The 19,256-nt window shown below is 47.1% G+C and overlaps 2 protein-coding genes across 3 annotated transcripts in view; both read left to right on the top strand.

Moving 5' to 3' along the window:
• The window catches only part of KYNU (kynureninase), a 107,255-nt gene extending 99,072 nt beyond the window's left edge, over positions 1–8,183 (top strand). For both annotated transcript variants that reach the window (XM_072122221.1, XM_072122222.1), the window contains exon 14: positions 7,982–8,183. In XM_072122221.1, the coding sequence (XP_071978322.1) occupies positions 7,982–8,107 (126 nt within the window). In that variant the 3' untranslated portion in view covers positions 8,108–8,183. The remainder of the gene's footprint in view (positions 1–7,981) is intronic.
• Positions 8,184–14,993: 6,810 nt separating this feature from the next.
• The window catches only part of ARHGAP15 (Rho GTPase activating protein 15), a 492,002-nt gene continuing 487,739 nt past the window's right edge, over positions 14,994–19,256 (top strand). Inside the window, exon 1 of the mRNA XM_072122220.1 lies at positions 14,994–15,130. The gene's annotated coding sequence lies outside the window, so the exon portion shown is untranslated. The remainder of the gene's footprint in view (positions 15,131–19,256) is intronic.

Genomic DNA, 19,256 nt, shown 5'->3' with positions numbered 1-19,256 from the left:
TTTCTTTAAATTCAACTTGATCAAGGTGATAGAAATGTTCTACTAATAGGAAAAGATCCACTAAAGCTTCCGGTATTTTACAAATACTTAATACTTTACACTGCATTCTTACCCTTGAAATTAAAGGGATTGTCCACCATTAGAAAACCCCTTTTATGTGGGTTGTGTCTGGTATTGCAGCTCAGAACTATTGAAGTGAATGGGACTGTGCTACGATGGATTAATTGATGGATGGATGGATGAATGGATGGATGGATGGATGAATGGATAGTGACTAGAGATGAGCGAACATGCTCGTCCGAGCTTGATGCTCGGTCGAGCATTAGGGTACTCGAAACTGCTCGTTACTCGGACGAATACTTCGCCCGCTCGAGAAAATGGCAGCTCCCGCCGTTTTGCTTTTTGGCGGCCAGAAACAGAGCCAATCACAAGCCAGGAGACTCTGCACTCCACCCAGCATGACGTGGTACCCTTACACGTCGATAGCAGTGGTTGGCTGGCCAGATCAGGTGACCCTGGGATAGACTAGCCGCTGGCCGCGCTGCTCGGATCATTCTGTCTCTGGATGCCGCTAGGGAGAGAGCTGCTGCTGCTCAGGGAAAGCGTTAGGGTGTTCTATTAGCTTACTGTTAGGCAGGAGTGATTCTCAAAGAACCCAACAGCCCTTCTTAGGGCTACAATAACGTTCTACTTTTTTTATTTTAATTTGCATCTTTTACCATTTTGTGAGGAATTAGCAGGGGGACTTGCTACCGTTGTGTTTAGCTCTTAGTGGCACACATATCCATAGCAAAGACCGAAGTGGGAAAATTCAGTAGGGGTTGGATTTCTATTAGGCAATAACTCAGTGTCATCTCATCTGGCATAGTACTGTGCTTCCTTTGATACTTGGCTAGAAAATAGCCATAGGAGAATACAAACAGCTTCTTGAAGCCTACAGTAGCGTTCTATATATTTGATTTCTGGTTGATCTGCTGGTGGCTGTAGTTTCTGCAGTGCATGTACTTGCCAATTCTGAGCAATTTGTAGTGAGACTTGCGACCGCTGTGTTCTGCGCTTAGTGGCGCACATATCCATAGCAAAGGCTGAAGTGGCAAAATTCAGTAGGGGTTGGATTTCTATTAGGCAATAACTCAGTGTCATCTCATCTGGCATAGTACTGTGCTTCCTTTGATACTTGGCTAGAAAATAGCCATAGGAGAATACAAACAGCTTCTTGAAGCCTACAGTAGCGTTCTATATATTTGATTTCTGGTTGATCTGCTGGTGGCTGTAGTTTCTGCAGTGCATGTACTTGCCAATTCTGAGCAATTTGTAGTGAGACTTGCGACCGCTGTGTTCTGCGCTTAGTGGCGCACATATCCATAGCAAAGGCCGAAGTGGCAAAATTCAGTAGGGGTTGGATTTCTATTAGGCAATAACTCAGTGTCATCTCATCCGGCATAGTACTGTGCTTCCTTTGATACTTGGCTAGAAAATAGCCATAGGAGAATACAAACAGCTTCTTGATCTTGAAGCCTACAGTAGCGTTCTATATATTTGATTTCTGGTTGATCTGCTGGTGGCTGTAGTTTCTGCAGTGCATGTACTTGCCAATTCTGAGCAATTTGTAGTGGGACTTGCGACCGCTGTGTTCTGCGCTTAGTGGCGCACATATCCATAGCAAAGGCCGAAGTGGCAAAATTCAGTAGGGGTTGGATTTCTATTAGGCAATAACTCAGTGTCATCTCATCTGGCATAGTACTGTGCTTCCTTTGATACTTGGCTAGAAAATAGCCATAGCAATAGGATAGCATTGTTTGGTTTTAAAAACTCAAAAAAAAACAAAAAACACAAAAAAAAAAAAAAAAACACAAAAAAAAACAAAAAAAAGTAAAAAAAAAAATAAAGTTATAACTCTCATTTTAAAAATGTTTAACCCGAGGGCTAGGGGTAGAGGACGAGGGCGGGGACGTGGGCGTCCAACTACTGCAGGGGTCAGAGGCCGTGGTCCTGGGCGGGGTGAGACACCACCTGCTGATGAGGGAGCAGGGGAACGCCGCAGAGCTACACTCCCTAGGTTCATGTCTGAAGTTACTGGGACTCGTGGTAGAGCACTGTTGAGGCCAGAACAGTGCGAACAGGTGATGTCGTGGATTGCTGACAATGCTTCGAGCAATTTGTCCACCACCAGTCAGTCTTCCACGCAGTCCACCCATGTCACCGAAATCGCCACTCCTCCAGCTCCTGCACCTCAGCCTCCTCCCCCCCAGTCTGCCCCCTCCCAGGAAAATTTGGCATTTGAACCGGCATACTCTGAGGAACTGTTTTCTGGACCCTTCCCACAGTCACAAACCACTTGTCCGGTTGCTGCTGAGCAATTTTCCGATGCCCAGGTTTTCCACCAGTCACAGTCTGTGGGTGATGATGACCTTCTTGACGTAGTGGAAGTGTGTAAAGAGGTGTCCGACGATGAGGAGACACGGTTGTCAGACAGTGGGGAAGTTGTTGTCAGGGCAGGAAGTCCGAGGGGGGAGCAGACTGAGGGATCGGAGGATGATGAGGTGACAGACCCAAGCTGGGTTGAGAGGCCGGGTGAACACAGTGCTTCTGAGACGGAGGAGAGTCCTCGACCTGAACAGGTTGGAAGAGGCAGTGGTGGGGCCAGATGGAGAGGCAGGGCCAGAGCTGGTGCATCAGCGCCACTGTCAACTAGTGAAGCTCCCGTGGTGAGGGCTCTTGCGGCGAGGGCTAGATCTTCAGAAGTGTGGAGGTTCTTTAAGGAAACACCGGATGACCGACGGACTGTGGTGTGCAACATTTGCCAAACCAGGCTCAGCAGGGGTTCCACCACTACTAGCTTAACTACCACCAGTATGCGCAGGCATATGAATGCTAAGCACCCCACTCAGTGGCAACAAGCCCGTTCACCTCCGGCCGTGCACACCACTGCTCCTTCCCCTGTGTCAGCTGCTAGTCAGCCCCCTGCCCAGGACCCTGGCACAAAAACCCCATCGTCGCCTCCACGATCCTCCACAGCATCCAACAGCGTTCAGCTCTCCATACCCCAGACGCTGGAGCGGAAACGCAAATATAGTGCAACCCACCAGCACGCCCAAGCCCTTAATGTGCACATCTCCAGATTGCTTAGCCTGGAGATGCTGCCCTATAGGCTAGTAGAGACCGAGGCCTTTCGCAACCTCATGGCGGCGGCCGCCCCTCGGTATTCGGTCCCCAGCCGCCACTACTTTTCCCGATGTGCCGTCCCAGCCCTGCACCAGCACGTGTCAGACAACATCATCCGTGCCCTGACCAACGCCGTTTCTGACAAGGTCCACCTGACCACGGACACGTGGACGAGTGCTGCCGGGCAGGGCCACTATATATCGCTGACGGCACATTGGGTTAACTTGGTGGAGGCTGGGACCGAGTCTGACCCTGGGGCTGCTCATATACTGCCGACGCCGAGGATTGCGGGGCCTACCTCGGTCCAGGTGTTTCAGGCCTACTATGCCTCCTCCTCCTCCCACCCCTCCTCCACCTCCTCCTCCGAACTACCATCCGTGGGCACGGCGCCATCAGTCGGTAGCTCTAGGCACAGCAGCAGTGCCGTCGCTAAGCGACAGCAGGCGGTGCTCAAACTGCTGAGCCTAGGCGACAAAAGGCACACCGCCCAAGAGCTATTACAGGGCATCACGGCGCAGACTGATCTGTGGCTGGCACCGCTGAACCTCAAGCCGGGAATGGTTGTGTGTGACAACGGCCGTAACCTGGTGGCGGCTCTGCAACTCGGCAGACTGACACATGTGCCATGCCTGGCCCATGTGTTAAATCTGATAGTGCAGCGTTTCCTCAAGACATACCCCAATCTGTCTGATTTGCTCACGAAGGTGCGCCGCATCTGTGCGCATTTCAGGAAGTCCAGCCCAGATGCTGCCACTCTCAGGGCAGCGCAGCGCCGCCTCCAACTGCCCGCTCACCGACTGTTGTGCGACGTGCCCACGAGGTGGAATTCAACACTGACCATGTTATCCAGAGTTTACCAGCAGCGCAGAGCGATTGTAGACTGCCAGATGTCAACTTCCACCAGAACTGGTAGTCAGGTCAGTCAGCTTCCTCAAGTCTACAATGAGGAGTGGACGTGGATGTCTGATATCTGTCAGGTGCTGAGTAACTTTGAGGAGTCAACACAGATGGTCAGTGGCGATGCCGCCATCATCAGCCTCACCATCCCGCTGCTTGGCCTGTTGAAAAACTCTCTGGTCAGCATGAAGTCGGAAGCTTTGCGCTCGTCACAAGAGACGGGGGAAGAATATTCCCTTGTTGATAGCCAAAGCACCCTGAGGTCTGTTTCTCAGCGCATATCGGAGGAGGTGGAGGTGGAGGAGGATGAGGAGGAAGAGGAGGAGAATGTTGGCGAGACACAAGAGGGGACCATTGTTGAGTCCTTCACTGTTCAGCGTGTATGGGCAGAAGAAGAGGAGTTGGAGGAGTTGGAGGAGGAGGAAATGGACAGTCAGGCCAGTGAGGGGAGTGAATTCTTACGCGTTGGTACTCTGGCGCATATGGCAGATTTCATGCTAGGCTGCCTATCCCGTGACCCTCGCGTTCAAAGAATTTATTCCAGCACCGATTACTGGGTGTTCACTCTCCTGGACCCACGGTACAAGCAAAATCTTCCCACTCTCATCCCTGGAGAGGAAAGGAGTGTGAGAATGCATGAATACCAGCAGGCCCTGGTGCACAAGCTGAAACAGTATTTCCCTTCTGACAGCGCTAGCGGCAGAGTGCGTAGTTCTGCGGGACAAGTAGCGAGGGAGAGTAGGCGAGCAGGCAGCTTGTCCAGCACTGGCAAGGGTACGCTTTACAAGGCTTTTGCCAGCTTTATGTCACCCCAGCAAGACACTGTCACCTGTCCCCAGTCTCGGCAGAGTAGGGCTGATCTTTACAGAAAGATGGTGAGGGAGTACGTAGCTGACCATACCATCGTCCTAAATGATCACACAGCTCCCTACAACTACTGGGTTTCAAAGCTGGACATGTGGCACGAACTGGCGCTCTACGCCTTGGAGGTTCTTGCCTGCCCTGCCGCTAGCGTCTTGTCCGAGCGGGTTTTCAGTGCAGCTGGTGGCATCATCACCGATAAGCGTACACGCCTGTCGACTGACAGCGCTGACAGGCTGACGCTTATCAAGATGAATAAAGCATGGATTTCTCCTAATTTCCAATCTCCAGCAGGTGAAGGAAGCTCAACCTGAATAATTTATCCACTCCTCCTCCTCCTCCTCATTTTCCTCCTTCTCCTGCTCTTTGTACAGTAAAGCAGAGGAAACTGGCTATTTTTTGACAGGGCCCACTGGCTCTACCTATAGTACTTTATGCATTTAATTTTTCTGGAGGGCCACCTACCCGGTCCTCTGTTTGAAACAATTTTTGTGAGTGCCACATACAGGCACTCAATCTATTCCATTTTACTGGAGGGCCACCTACCTGCTCCTCTGGTTTGAAACATTTTTGGGACTGCCACATACAGGCACTCAATCTATTCCATTTTACTGCAGGGCCACCTACCTGCTCCTCTGGTTTGAACAATTTTTGGGACTGCCACATACAGGCACTCAATCTATTCCATTTTACTGGAGGGCCACCTACCTGCTCCTCTGGTTTGAAACATTTTTGGGACTGCCACATACAGGCACTCAATCTATCCCATTTTACTGGAGGGCCACCTACCTGCTCCTCTGGTTTGAAAAATGTTTGGGACTGCCACATACAGGCACTATCCAAATTAAATTGTCTCCATAGCAGCCTCCACACGTTGTCTCCATTGCTACCTCCAAAAGTCGTCCATATAGCTGCCTCCATACATCGTCCCTTTATCAAACGAGGTGTGTCAGGCAGAAATTTGGGTTGTTTTCATGGATTCCACATCAAAGTTGTTAACTTTGTCGCCACCCTGCTGTGTAATCCCCAAAATATACTGGCAAACTTTTACCATTTAGGGATATTATTTCAGCGCTTCTTGCGCATCTGTTTACATTCCCCTCACCCGGCATATCCTAAACTTATAAGAACGCTACTACACTTGATCTTATACAAAAGGTTCTTAGAAGTGCTGTTTGGGGAGTAGCCTAGAGACAGGGGCTTGGATTGGCGAAAGCTCGCCTGGCAGCGGAACGCCAGCTCCATGCGCATCATGCGCTTCTTGCGCATCTGTTTACATTCCCCTCACCCGCCATATCCCAAACTTATAAGAACGCTACTACACTTAACTTGGTGCAGGCTGGGACCGAGTCTGACCCTGGGGCTGGTCATATACTGCCGACGCAGAGAATTGCGGGGCCTACCTCGGTCCAGGTCTCAAAGGCCTACTATACCTCCTCCCACCCCTCCTCCACCTCCTCCTCCTCCGAATTACCATCCGTGGGCATGGCGCCATCAGTCGGTAGCTCTAGGCACAGCAGCAGTGCCGTCGCTAAGCGACAGCAGGCGGTGCTGAAACTGCTGAGCCTAGGCGATAAAAGGCACACCGCCCAAGAGCTATTACAGGGCATTCCACATCAAAGTTGTTAACTTTGTCGCCACCCTGCTGTGTAATCCCCAAAATATACTTGCAAACTTTTACCATTTAGGGATATTATTTCAGCGCTTCTTGCGCATCTGTTTACATTCCCCTCACCCGGCATATCCTAAACTTATAAGAACGCTACTACACTTGATCTTATACAAAAGGTTCTTAGAAGTGCTGTTTGGGGAGTAGCCTAGAGACAGGGGCTTGGATTGGCGAAAGCTCGCCTGGCAGCGGAGCGCCAGCTCCATGCCAAGATCCAACTAACATAGTTTTAACTGCAGCACCTTTAATCTACTACTAGTTCACTGCCTCCATACATCGTCCCCTTATCAAACGAGCTGTGTCAGGCAGAATTTTGGGTTGTTTTCATGGCTTCCATGTTAACTTTGTCGCCACCCTGCTGTGTAATCCACAAAATATACTGGCAAACTTTTATCATGTACCGATATTATTTGAGCGCTTCTTGCTCACCTCCTTTGGTTCCTCTCTGCCACCCATTGGTTTGAAGCCTGAGTCCATTTAGGGTATGTTGCCATGCCTGCCGCTGCTGCCGCTGCCTCTGCATGCCGTCCCCTATAGTGTCAGGGTCAATTATTGGATGTTTTAGATGCTATCTAGCTTCATTCTGTCACTCTGTCATGGCCATGCTGTTGCCCATAATTTTGGCATAATGGTGCGATTATGCAGCCTCAGAGGCATCCATGCATGCTGCCCCTGCTGTTTCCTGTCCATTTCCGTGGTGTTTCCATCCTTTTCTGAGGTTCCCAGGTGTTTGGCCAAGCTTCCCTGTGCAGAGCCTTGGTCCCCTTGAAAAATGCTCGAGTCTCCCATTGACTTCAATGGGGTTCGTTATTCGAGACGAGCACTCAAGCATCGGGAAAAGTTCGTCTCGAATAACGAGTACCCGAGCATTTTAGTGTTCGCTCATCTCTAATAGTGACATGTTTTTCTCATCCCCTTTAATAACAAAGCAACTTTTGAAAATATGTAAATGATATTATAAGAAAGTAACATTGTTGAATCTATTGAAGTGAATGGGACTGTGCTACAATGGATGCATGGTTGGATGGATGAATGGATGAATGGATGAATGGATGGATGGATGGATGGATGAATGGATGAATGGATGAATGCATGAATGGATGAATGGATGGATGGATGGATGGATGGATGGATGAATGGATGGATGGATGGATGGATGGATAGTGACATGTTTTTCTCATCCCCTTTAATAACAAAGCAACTTTTGAAAATATGTAAATGATATTATAAGGAAGTAACATTGTTGAATCTCATGTAACGTGTATAAATGTTATAGAGACACTGCTGGTGTAGTACAAGACTGATCAGTGAGGGGCTCTATGAGGGGCTCCATCAACTGATCCCTTTGATTTCCAAATAATCCCTTAATTTTTTTGTCTTTCCTTGCAGTGTGATATGCGGGAGCCCAATGGTCTACGGATCGCACCGGTGCCGCTCTACAACTCTTTCCATGATGTCTTCAGGTTTATCAGAATTTTGGGGGAAGCTTTGGCTTCTGTTGTAACAGAAGAGTAAGGATCGGGCAGGGGGCGGAGCACTGACTCCTATATATCCCTGTCACTGGTGTTGGATTTTTTTGTATTTATCGTGTAAAAATACACAAATAAAAAATTACTATTTAAAATGTGTCCAGTTATTATTAGAGAGAACAATTTCTTTCTATTGATTTATTCAGGGAAGTGCTCTATGTGCAGCGGCCTCAAAGGGAAAAGTGCAATTTGGTTATTCATTTGGATACAAGTTCTCTGAATGTCATCTGGTCTAAGCCACCATCCAATACATACAGTACAACCCTGCCCTCACTTATCCAGCCAGATCCCTAATCCCTGCAGATATGAAACTATATACAATCTGATCAGCTCCTTCTGCTCTATAACATTCTGCCTGCAGATAGGACACTATGTACAATATGCTCAGCTCCTTCTGCTCTATAACATTCTGCCTGCAGATAGGACACTATGTACAATCTGCTCAGCTCCTCCTGCTCCATAACATGCTGCCTGCAGATAGGACACTATGTACAATCTGCTCACCTGCTCCTGCTCTATAACATGTTGTCTGCAGATAGGACACTATGTAGAACCTGCTCAGTACCTCCTGCTCTATACCATGCTGCCTGCAGATTGGACACTATGTGCAATCTGCTCCGCTCCTCCTACTCCATACCATGCTGCCTGCAGATAGGACACTATGTACAATCTGCTCAGCTCCTCCTGCTCAATAACATGCTGCCTGCAGATAGGACACTATGTACAATCTGCATAGCTCCTCTTGCTCTATAACATGCTGCCTGCAGATAGGACACTATGTACAATCGGCTCAGCTCTTCCTGCTCTATAACATGCTCCCTGCAGATAGGACACTATGTACAATCTGCTCAGCTCCTCCTGCTCTATAACATGCTGCCTGCAGATAGGACACTATGTACAATCTGCTCAGCTCCCCCTGCTCTATAACATGCTGCCTGCAGATAGGACACTATGTACAATCTTCTCAGCTCCCCCTGTTCTATAACATGCTGCCTGCAGATAGGACACTATGTACAATCTGCTCAGCTCCTCCTGCTCTATAACATGCTGCCTGCAGATAGGACACTATGTACAATCTGCTCAGCTCCTCCTGCTCTATAACATGCTGCCTGCAGATAGGACACTATGTACAATCTGCTCAGCTCCTCCTACTCTATAACATGCTGCCTGCAGATAGGACACTATGTACAATCTGCTCAGCTCCTCCTACTCTATAACATGCTGCCTGCAGATAGGACACTATGTACAATCGGCTCAGCTCTTCCTGCTCTATAACATGCTCCCTGCAGATAGGACACTATGTACAATCTGCTCAGCTCCTCCTGCTCTATAACATGCTGCCTGCAGATAGGACACTATGTACAATCTGCTCAGCTCCCCCTGCTCTATAACATGCTGCCTGCAGATAGGACACTATGTACAATCTTCTCAGCTCCCCCTGTTCTATAACATGCTGCCTGCAGATAGGACACTATGTACAATCTGCTCAGCTCCTCCTGCTCTATAACATGCTGCCTGCAGATAGGACACTATGTACAATCTGCTCAGCTCCTCCTGCTCTATAACATGCTGCCTGCAGATAGGACACTATGTACAATCTGCTCAGCTCCTCCTACTCTATAACATGCTGCCTGCAGATAGGACACTATGTACAATCTGCTCAGCTCCTCCTGCTCTATAACATGCTGCCGGCAGATAGGACACTATGTACAATCTGCTCAGCGCCTCCTGCTCTATAACATGCTGCCTGCAGATAGGACACTATGTACAATCTGCTCAGCGCCTCCTGCTCTATAACATGCTGCCAGAAGACTTTTTAGTATTTTTATGGTGACAACTTCCCTTTAAATATGGAGTAAGGTAAATTCTGCCTTTGCTCAGTTTCTTTAGATGTCACCTTGTCACCACCCGCCAGTTGCTGTATACGGAGTCTCTGGATACATCTGACAGATGTCGCAGGTTCTTTATTGCGTTTGTGTCCTCACCGTGACTTTACTTTTATTGAGCAACTTCCTTCCAGACACAATCATGGAGGAACCACACGGAGAGGTAAGCTGCCCTAACCTACACACAATGAAGCCGATAGAATCCAACACTGAGGGGGAGAAGATCTGTAAATGGGCAAAAAGTTTGCTACAAAAAGTAAATAAAAAATATTTTTTTACCTTTTTTCCAATGTATTAGTTTTACATTGTGCCTTGGGTCATCACTAATGCCATGTAACGTCCTCCTACTTGACTTGATTACTTTTTCATTATAAATCGTTTATCACAATTTTTGGCCCCACATGCTACTCCCAGCATGCACCAGGATGAGTATATTTCGCACATTGGGGCACATTTACTTACCCAGATCCAATGGCGCGTTCTCCAACGAGGATTCGGGTCCGGCGCGATTCACTAAGGTTGTGCGCCCGATATCCAGCAGGTGTCGCTGCTGCGCCGAGGTCCGCCGAAGTTCACCTTCTTCCTGGTGCATGTAAGTGCTGATCTTGCAATACAAATTCTATTTTAAATTCCGCTTTTTTTCCGAATCCGTCAGGTTGTCCGACGGCCACGGCCCTTGATTCCTGCCGCGTCAAAGCCGGCGCCGATGCGCTGAAATCCAGTAACTTGCGCCAAAATCCCGGGGCAATTCGGCGCAAATCGGAAATCGCTGGGAAACCCGACGAAAGTGCGAGATTCGGACCTTTAGTAAATGAGCCCCATTCCCTTTTCTTCAAGTGCAGCATTTCCATGTGCTCATCGGTTCCCCCAAAGGTGTAATGTGACTCTTTATGAGTAGCGGTTTGGTCCGTGGCAAAGTTTGGCGGTTCAGGTCCAATTACCCGACCCAGCTCAATCCACTGTCAATAACACTTGCAATCGGCAGGGCATTAACTGCTTAAATGCCATTATCAGTGTCGCCAACTACATTTATATTCATACGGCACACGTCGGTCACTATCCCCCACATTTTGGGGAGAATTGCCATTCCCCAATCTTTCCCAAAATGGCGCAACCTTGCATCCAATTTAAGTGCTTCCGATGGGTTGTGTTTCGGGCCTGGAACAGAATTTTTAATTTGGGTTCGGCTGAGAAATTCTATGGGTTTACTCATCACTATTTATGAGTTACTAGAAGAGCGGGAACGGAAGTGATAACGTTTCTGCACATATTGTATATATGGTGATTGGGGATGACAAGTTTGGCAAAACCTTGAACAAGTGCTGGCAGGTTAACCCTGTAAATACCACCAGTATAATTTAAAAGTCAGCAAGGGGAAATGGCTTTGCTGCCAGGATTTAAAGGGTTAATACCAGCGATCTCTGATAGCAGTGGGTATGAAGAGCTGATTTTTGGGCTGCTCATCCTGTATTTCCAGGTAAGCCTGAACCCAAATTTCTGACTGATGTCCAGAAAACATTGCGGTTCGGTTCCGCTCATCACTAAGGGTTTTCACTAATAAAAGTTACAGTTTCACAATTCTATCTCTAGTTGTAAATAAGGATCACTCTGCTCAACTCTATTGTATGAAGAACCGCCAATCAATCAGCTTGCAGCCCCTTATCAACCACAGCCATGACATGAGACCCTGCTACAAGGCGCCATTACAGACAAGATGCCATTACAGACAGGAGACAGAGCTTGGGAGGGATTTATCAAAAATGAACAATTGCCCTTTTCAGGGCAGCTAGGTGGGGGTGGGGCATTGTGATTAGCGAACGGTGGAAATCTATAATAGCTGCCCTTTTTAGGGCACTCTAAAGAATTTCATAAAGCTATAGTATCTGCCTGTTATAGTGTAGGGCCAGTGTTAATACCATTTGCAGCTCCAGCATCATCAAGCAATATCCTTATAAATAAGGATCACGCTGCTCAGCCTTTAGCCTCAGACTATATACTTCCTCTATTGTATGGAAATTAACAGTCCATCAATCAGCTGGCAGCCCCTTAGCAACCACAGCCATGCCTCAGCTTAAACATGGCTGTAATTGGCTAGGTGGGACATGTGACCCTGGTACAAGGAGCCACTACAGTAGACAGGAGACAGAGAGAGGGAGGTACTTACAAAAATGAAAGTAGGGGGGGGGGCTTTAATTACAGAACAATGTAAATCTGAAATAGTTGCCCTTTTTAGGGCACTCTGAAGAATTGCATTAAACTATTGTTGCTGGCTACTATAGTGCAGGGCCAGTGTTAATACCATTTGCAGCTCCGGCTGTGTTATTGCTATTTGCATTTCCAGCATCATACAGCAATATCTTAACCCCTTGGCGGACTAGAACATTATAGTACGTCTCTGGGTAGATACTACTGGGAGATGCTATAACATCCTGCTTCTTGCACCGGCTCACGAACGGAGACGGCACTAGAAGCAGCGGCTGTCAGCTGTCTCCAATCGCAAGTGTTAACCCCTTACATGCCGCGGTCAAGCATGACCATGGTGTGTAAGGGTGTTCCCCCTATGGATTGGATCCCCCGTGCCAATTACCAGGGGATCCGATCCACTTCTGGGCAGCCCCGAGGTCTGCTGAGTGCCCCGGGGCTGCCTTTCCGGGTCTGACTGTGAAGTGTCTGCACATGCGTCTGCAGACAGTTTACACTGCTCTACAATGTAGAAGCAGCTAATAGTTACAGTACCAGGAAAAGGCTTACTATATGGACAAAGCAGAGAACCAAGCTGACTACATAGATGACTACATAGGACAAAGGAAAGGGTTGGAACGGCACTGTGTAAAGATCGGGTGCACGTCTTCTCAGCGGGTCTGACGAGACTCGCTAAACACAGCCAAAAAGTAGTAGATAGAAGCAGCACTCCAAAAATTAGTGAAAAAAGAAAGTTTTAATCCACCATTGATGCGACGTTTCGCCTGATCATTACAGGCATTCTCAAGCATAGTGTTAATTCAGAAACAGCTGACTTAAATAGGCGGCGTTACTAAACGCCGGAACACGTGACATATCATACAAAGTGTATTAAAACACATTAAACATTATTAAAAAACATAGTCAAGATATGCATTGTGTACAGTGACAATATAAAGTGCATAGTGTCAATAAAGTGCATGATTATTATAGCATCCGTACAGGATGTTATCCATGCATGTCCTGCGACAATTGTGTTCTGATGCTCAAGGGCGGGGAGTTTATTCACCCCACCACTGGAACATCACACAAAATCAAGTTTACTATGACCTGCAGAAGCGACTTTGTGATTTATGTACTACAGTGTCCATGCAATCTGATTTATGTGGGAGAAACTACCACTGAATGCAGACTGCGTCTCAATAATCATAAATCCAGCATCCGTACCAAGAAATTAGATCTCCCGGTTCCCCTTCATTTTCATGAAGCTGGTCACAAAGTAGATGATCTTCGATTTGCCATTATTGACAGAGTGCCACCGTTACCCCTGGGAGGCAATAGGGAGTTACTACTCAAACGTAGGGAAGTACAGTGGATACACAAACTTAGTTCCCTGAACCCAAAGGGTTTAAATAAGGATTTCCCCTTGAACGTATTTCTTTGATTTGTCTTGTCTCTTAATGGACCGTTTTTCTGTCTTCTCCTGATTCTGTGTCAGTGACTGTTATATATCATACTACCAATATATGTCTACTAATAATTCTATATACATAGACCACTTGAGGCTCCTCAACTAACTGTTTGCTGCGGGTTGAATTATCCACACTTACTGTCTCTCTTCTTTCACTCCACAGCAGCAATTGAACCACGAAGCAGGCTTTTATGACTCTCCTGGATGCGGTGACACGCAGGTGACTGGGCTGCTTTGGAAAATATGGACCCTTTGGACCGGACCACGATCCCGGATGGGACACATTAGATGGGCTGGTTCACTCTAGCCCTTGTGGCACTTTGAGTGTTCTCCTGCCCCTTGTCCTGAATGTCCTGGGTCCGACCTCCTACCTTCCCGTGTATCACCTTTACAAGTCCCGCTTGGTCTGTCAAAGTCCAGCCGTGTGTTTTTAGCTGCATAGGAGTTTGGGTGAATTCCCTTTAGGAAGATGTACACTTCGTGGACTTACAACCCCTGTACGCATGCGCGAATCTCGGACTCCACATACACATCTTTACCTGTTGGGTCCGAGAGCATATATATTGTCTGCATAATATTTTCCTGGATGCCTCATGTGGATTGTTCTTCTGTTTGATGGACACTGGGCTTCACACTATCGGGGATACATTGTTTGATTATCTTCACATTTTGTACATGTGTTGACAGCGTCCCTGATAATCTTTGCACGATGCTATAATAATCATGCACTTTATTGACACTATGCACTTTATATTGTCACTGTACACAATGCATATCTTGACTATGTTTTTTAATAATGTTTAATGTGTTTTAATACACTTTGTATGATATGTCACGTGTTCCGGCGTTTAGTAACGCCGCCTATTTAAGTCAGCTGTTTCTGAATTAACACTATGCTTGAGAATGCCTGTAATGATCAGGCGAAACGTCGCATCAATGGTGGATTAAAACTTTCTTTTTTCACTAATTTTTGGAGTGCTGCTTCTATCTACTACTTTTTAGATGACTACATAGATGTCCCCTTTTCCGTAAATTAACTCATACCATTCATCGCAGCCATCATACAGCTCATCCACCACGTTATATGGTTTGTGTCTATAGTATAAAATGTCGGTGCAATATCCTTCCAATATTAGAAAACCTATTCCTCTCCTCCACCAGGAAGTGACTGACGTGAAGTCGCTATCATAGAGTGAACACGATAAGTCCGCGCGCCCTCACACAACAAGCAAAAAGTCTTCCAAAACAGATAAAGTGGAAGTAAAATACCCAAAGTACATAGTGCCAGGAAGTGGTTGTGTCTGCGTCGCGCCCTCTTACAGTACAGAAGTCGTTAGAGATTCCTCCTGATTGTGTCCTCCATGTGACGAGTGTGATTTCCTCTGTCACCCCCCCCCCCCCTAAAAAACGCTTACGGTACATCCTCCCTCAGGACATATGTCACACTGAAAAGGGCCACCAACATCCCCAGGTAAGTGGATCCATAGTGAGGATCATATAGTGACATGTTATATGTTATGTGTATGGTCCACGAAATGAAGAATTTACCAAACTCTGTCACATTGTGAAATATTGTACATGTAGTAGAGATGGGTTTGTCCGTGCACCTACTATAGCTACTATGTACTCCTGCTACTGTCCAGATGTTGTAAGTGACATTTTACATAGGACTGCCACCTGTATGATCGCAATTTACAAAAAGAACAGCTAACAACAACATTTTTACTGGTTTTGGGAATTGTAGTAATTGCTTGTATGGGACAGTATTACACCTGATACATTGGGGCTTATTTACTAAGGGTTCGCGGACGCACTTTTGTCAGATTTTTGGACATTTTCGGGATTTGTGCCGCTGTGACAGGTATTTAACAGGGGATTGTGTTGCACGTGATCGGATTGTGTCGCAGCTGTGCTGCTTTCATGCTACAGAAATCGGGGGCGGGCCATCGGACGATCCGACTGATTCAGACTGAGCGCGGGATTTGACTTTCAAATTGTGTCGCAAGCCAAGCACTTACATGCACCAGGAAGAAGAAGGTGAACTCCGGAGGACCTGAGCGGGGAAGCGACACATGCAGGATATCGGACGCACAATCTTAGTGACTCCCCGCACAGCGCATTATACACAGACAATGCACTTACATGCACCAGGAAGAAGAAGGTGAACTCCTGGGACCTGAGCGGGGAAGCGACACATGCAGGATATCGGGCGCAGGATCTTAGTGACTCCCTGCACAGCGCATTATACACAGACAATGCACTTACATGCACCAGGAAGAAGAAGGTGAACTCTGGGGACCTGAGCGGGGAAGTGACACATGCAGGATATCGGGCGCACGATCTTAGTGACTCCCCGCACAGCGCATTATTTACGGACAATGCACTTACATGCACCAGGAAGAAGAAGGTGAACTCCGGGGACCTGAGTGGGGAGCGACACATGCAGGATATATGGGGCGCACAATCTTAGTGACTCCCCAAACAGCGCATTATACACGGACAATGCACTTACATGCACCAGGAAGAAGAAGGTGAACTCCAGGGACCTGAGCGGGGAAGTGACACATGCAGGATATCGGGCGCAGGATCTTAGTGACTCCCCGCACTCCGGGGACCTGAGCGGGGAAGCGACACATTCAGGACATCGGGCGCACGATCTTAGTGACTCCCCGCACAGCGCATTATACATGGACAATGCACTTACATGCACCAGGAAGAAGAAGGTGAACTCCAGGGACCTGAGCGGGGAAGCGACACATGCAGGATATCGGGCACACGATCTTAGTGACTCCCCACACAGCGCATTATACACGGACAATGCACTTACATGCACCAGGAAGAAGAAGGTGAACTCCGGGGACCTGAGCGGGGAAGCGACACATGCAGGATATCGGGAGCAGGATCTTAGTGACTCCCCGCACAGCGCATTATACATGGACAATGCACTTACATGCACTAGGAAGAAGAAGGTGAACTCCGGGGACCTGAGCGGGGAAGCGACACATGCAGGATATCGGGCACACCATCTTAGTGACTCCCTGCACAGTGCATTATACATGGACAATGCACTTTCGGGGAACGCGTCAGGACAGGTAAGTAAATGTGCCCCATTAGGTATGTACAATTGGCATTGGGACAGCCTGATGATTTGTGTCAACACAATCAGCTCTGCTACATCTTACAAGTCATGATATCATTTACTATTGTGTGACAGGGCAGTATTGTGCAATATTGATGCCTTATACATGTGTTTCCTGTATTCTGAGGTTCACTGCTTCATCTGCTCCTGTGCTTTACTGTAACTATGGATTAACATTTTACATTGTTACTAACAGTTTATACACAAGTATTTACTACTATTCTGTTCCCTGGGGTCCGATGCTGTGCACTAGGCCATAGCCCCTCATGTGTAATCTCTCTTCTGTGTGAGGAGTCGTTGGGGAGTCTGACGGCCCCGGGATGCATGAAGGGCGCACATTCTTTTACATGTTACAGTTTTTAAACGATTGTTAACTTGTATTGAGTGGGGCAGTATGAAATAATCATCAGGGCTTATTCTAGTATATTTGCTGCCTGAGGCGAATATTAAAATCCCCCCCCCCCCTTGCTCCCTGTTAAGTAAAGGCTGAAAACTTTACTTACAACTAACATCCCCCACAGGCAGCTCCCTGACACTGTGTGACTGGCTACAGGTTCTGAGTCATTAGTGCCATCTGGTACCTTATAGATGACAATGGGGCTTATTTACTAAGGGTCCGCACAACGCATTTTCCGTTTTGCGCCGCATTTAACTGTGGTTTTTGGTGCACGCGATCGGATTATGGCACAGCTGCGCCGACTTTCATGCGACACAAATCGGGGGCATGGCCGCGTGAAGACGGGACCCGCACGCCGTGAGAGCAGCCTGCCCGGCCATATATATAAGTGGCGAATACTAATATAACAGGATAAGGGGGCTTTTATATATACTTATATGGGACCAGATTTGTTTTATACTGGGGGGGGGGGCTATGTATGTTTATATTTGGGCTTATTATTCTTATACTGGGGGTGGGGGATGTGTCAACTCTCTCTTTACTAACCCGTCCTATGTCTTCCTCCCATCTGTTATCCGGCTTCTCTGCAGTCACCTTCACCTTGGAACTTTTTATTTATTACATTATTTCATTCTGATCCCTTATAAAGAACGGCTGGACCATTATACAAGCTCTTCTACCTCTTCCGTCCCCCTTTAAACATTTTTCAGTGCAATGTATCCTTTTAAAGGAAACCTACCACCACGTATCTATTAAGGTAGATCTGGTGCTAATCCTTTAGTCCCCACAATCTTTTAGTCAGTGTAATGGCCTTGATTTGCAAATTTTGTAAAGAGGCTACTGGGTCTTGGAGTAGCCGGAGCTGAGGCTACACGGTGCGGCTACTCTAAGATCACTGAAGAGAATCGCGGTATATTGTATTGTCAAATAGCTCCTTGGATAAGACTAATTCACTGTAAGTGGAGGTATTTTAAACGAAAAATAATTTAAAATATAACTTTTATTTTATATTAATAGTAAAATTCACAGGACTTGACATACAGACATACAAACATTGAGTCTCAGTATATTAGAGTTTTGCGGGTATTGTATGCACAGTTTTGTGCTTTTAAAACAGTTTTTCCCTAGCTGCTGTCTTTTAATCACAAAGGCAACAACTTCCCTCTGAGACACATAAATTGTAACAGTGTGTACGATTAATTATTGCTTCTCACTACACATTGTTACATTGTATTTATTTGTGAGCTATAGTCATAGCAGTCAGACGAGCATATTGTATCATGCCTTTTAGAGCACTCTACTGGCTTCTTAAGTCATATGGAGCTGTCATATCGATTGTATATTTACAGCTATTGTATGACTGTAAGTGCTCTTACTTGGAGGCGCAATTATTGTATTTTGTTTATCTCAGCTTTGTTTGATGCACGGCAGCTCATGTATTGTGCAGTCGCCGTATCTCAGTATAGTCTATCTCTCTTAGCGCTGTCTCAATAACTTAGATTAGCATACTGTATCTCAGTTATAGGTAGAGTATGGCAGAGCTTCTAGGTTGTAAAGCCTGTCATCTATTTGGAGCTAGCCGGCGATAGTGATTTCTTTAGCCTATTTTCTTTGCTTTTCACTGTCTATGACTGACTATATAACGCTCACTCTTGCTTAGCTGCACACATAACACCCTAAGACCCAACGCGTTTCTTTTGCCTTCATTCATCAGGGGTCTCTTTTTCTGGCTATTATAACTAGGGTATATGTCTTATAGGTCTGTGCTGTGCGCACGTCGGCATGTTTCTGGCCGCGGTGCGCGCTGTTTCTGCCCTGTTTATATTCAGGATCCATGACTCGTCACCGCTTACAAGCCTTCCTATTCAGCCTATCGGCTATTCTACGCCCCAGGAGCCTCTTTGATCCTCCTACCAGATATCTTCAGCGCGCAGCTACAAGGAGCTGTGTGCACTCGACCGTGTAGCCAAAGTTCTGCGGATGCGCAGCAGCTGCGGCTTTAGAGCGGAGATCAGGCAGCCGCTACGCATGAGCAGAACTCTGGTTTCGCGGACGAGTGTG

Source organism: Engystomops pustulosus, chromosome 8 (genome assembly GCF_040894005.1).
Source record: "Engystomops pustulosus chromosome 8, aEngPut4.maternal, whole genome shotgun sequence".
Lineage (NCBI taxonomy): Eukaryota > Metazoa > Chordata > Amphibia > Anura > Leptodactylidae > Engystomops > Engystomops pustulosus.
The sequence above is the reverse complement of the archived record's forward strand: the minus strand, read 5'-3'. Positions and strand labels throughout refer to the sequence as shown.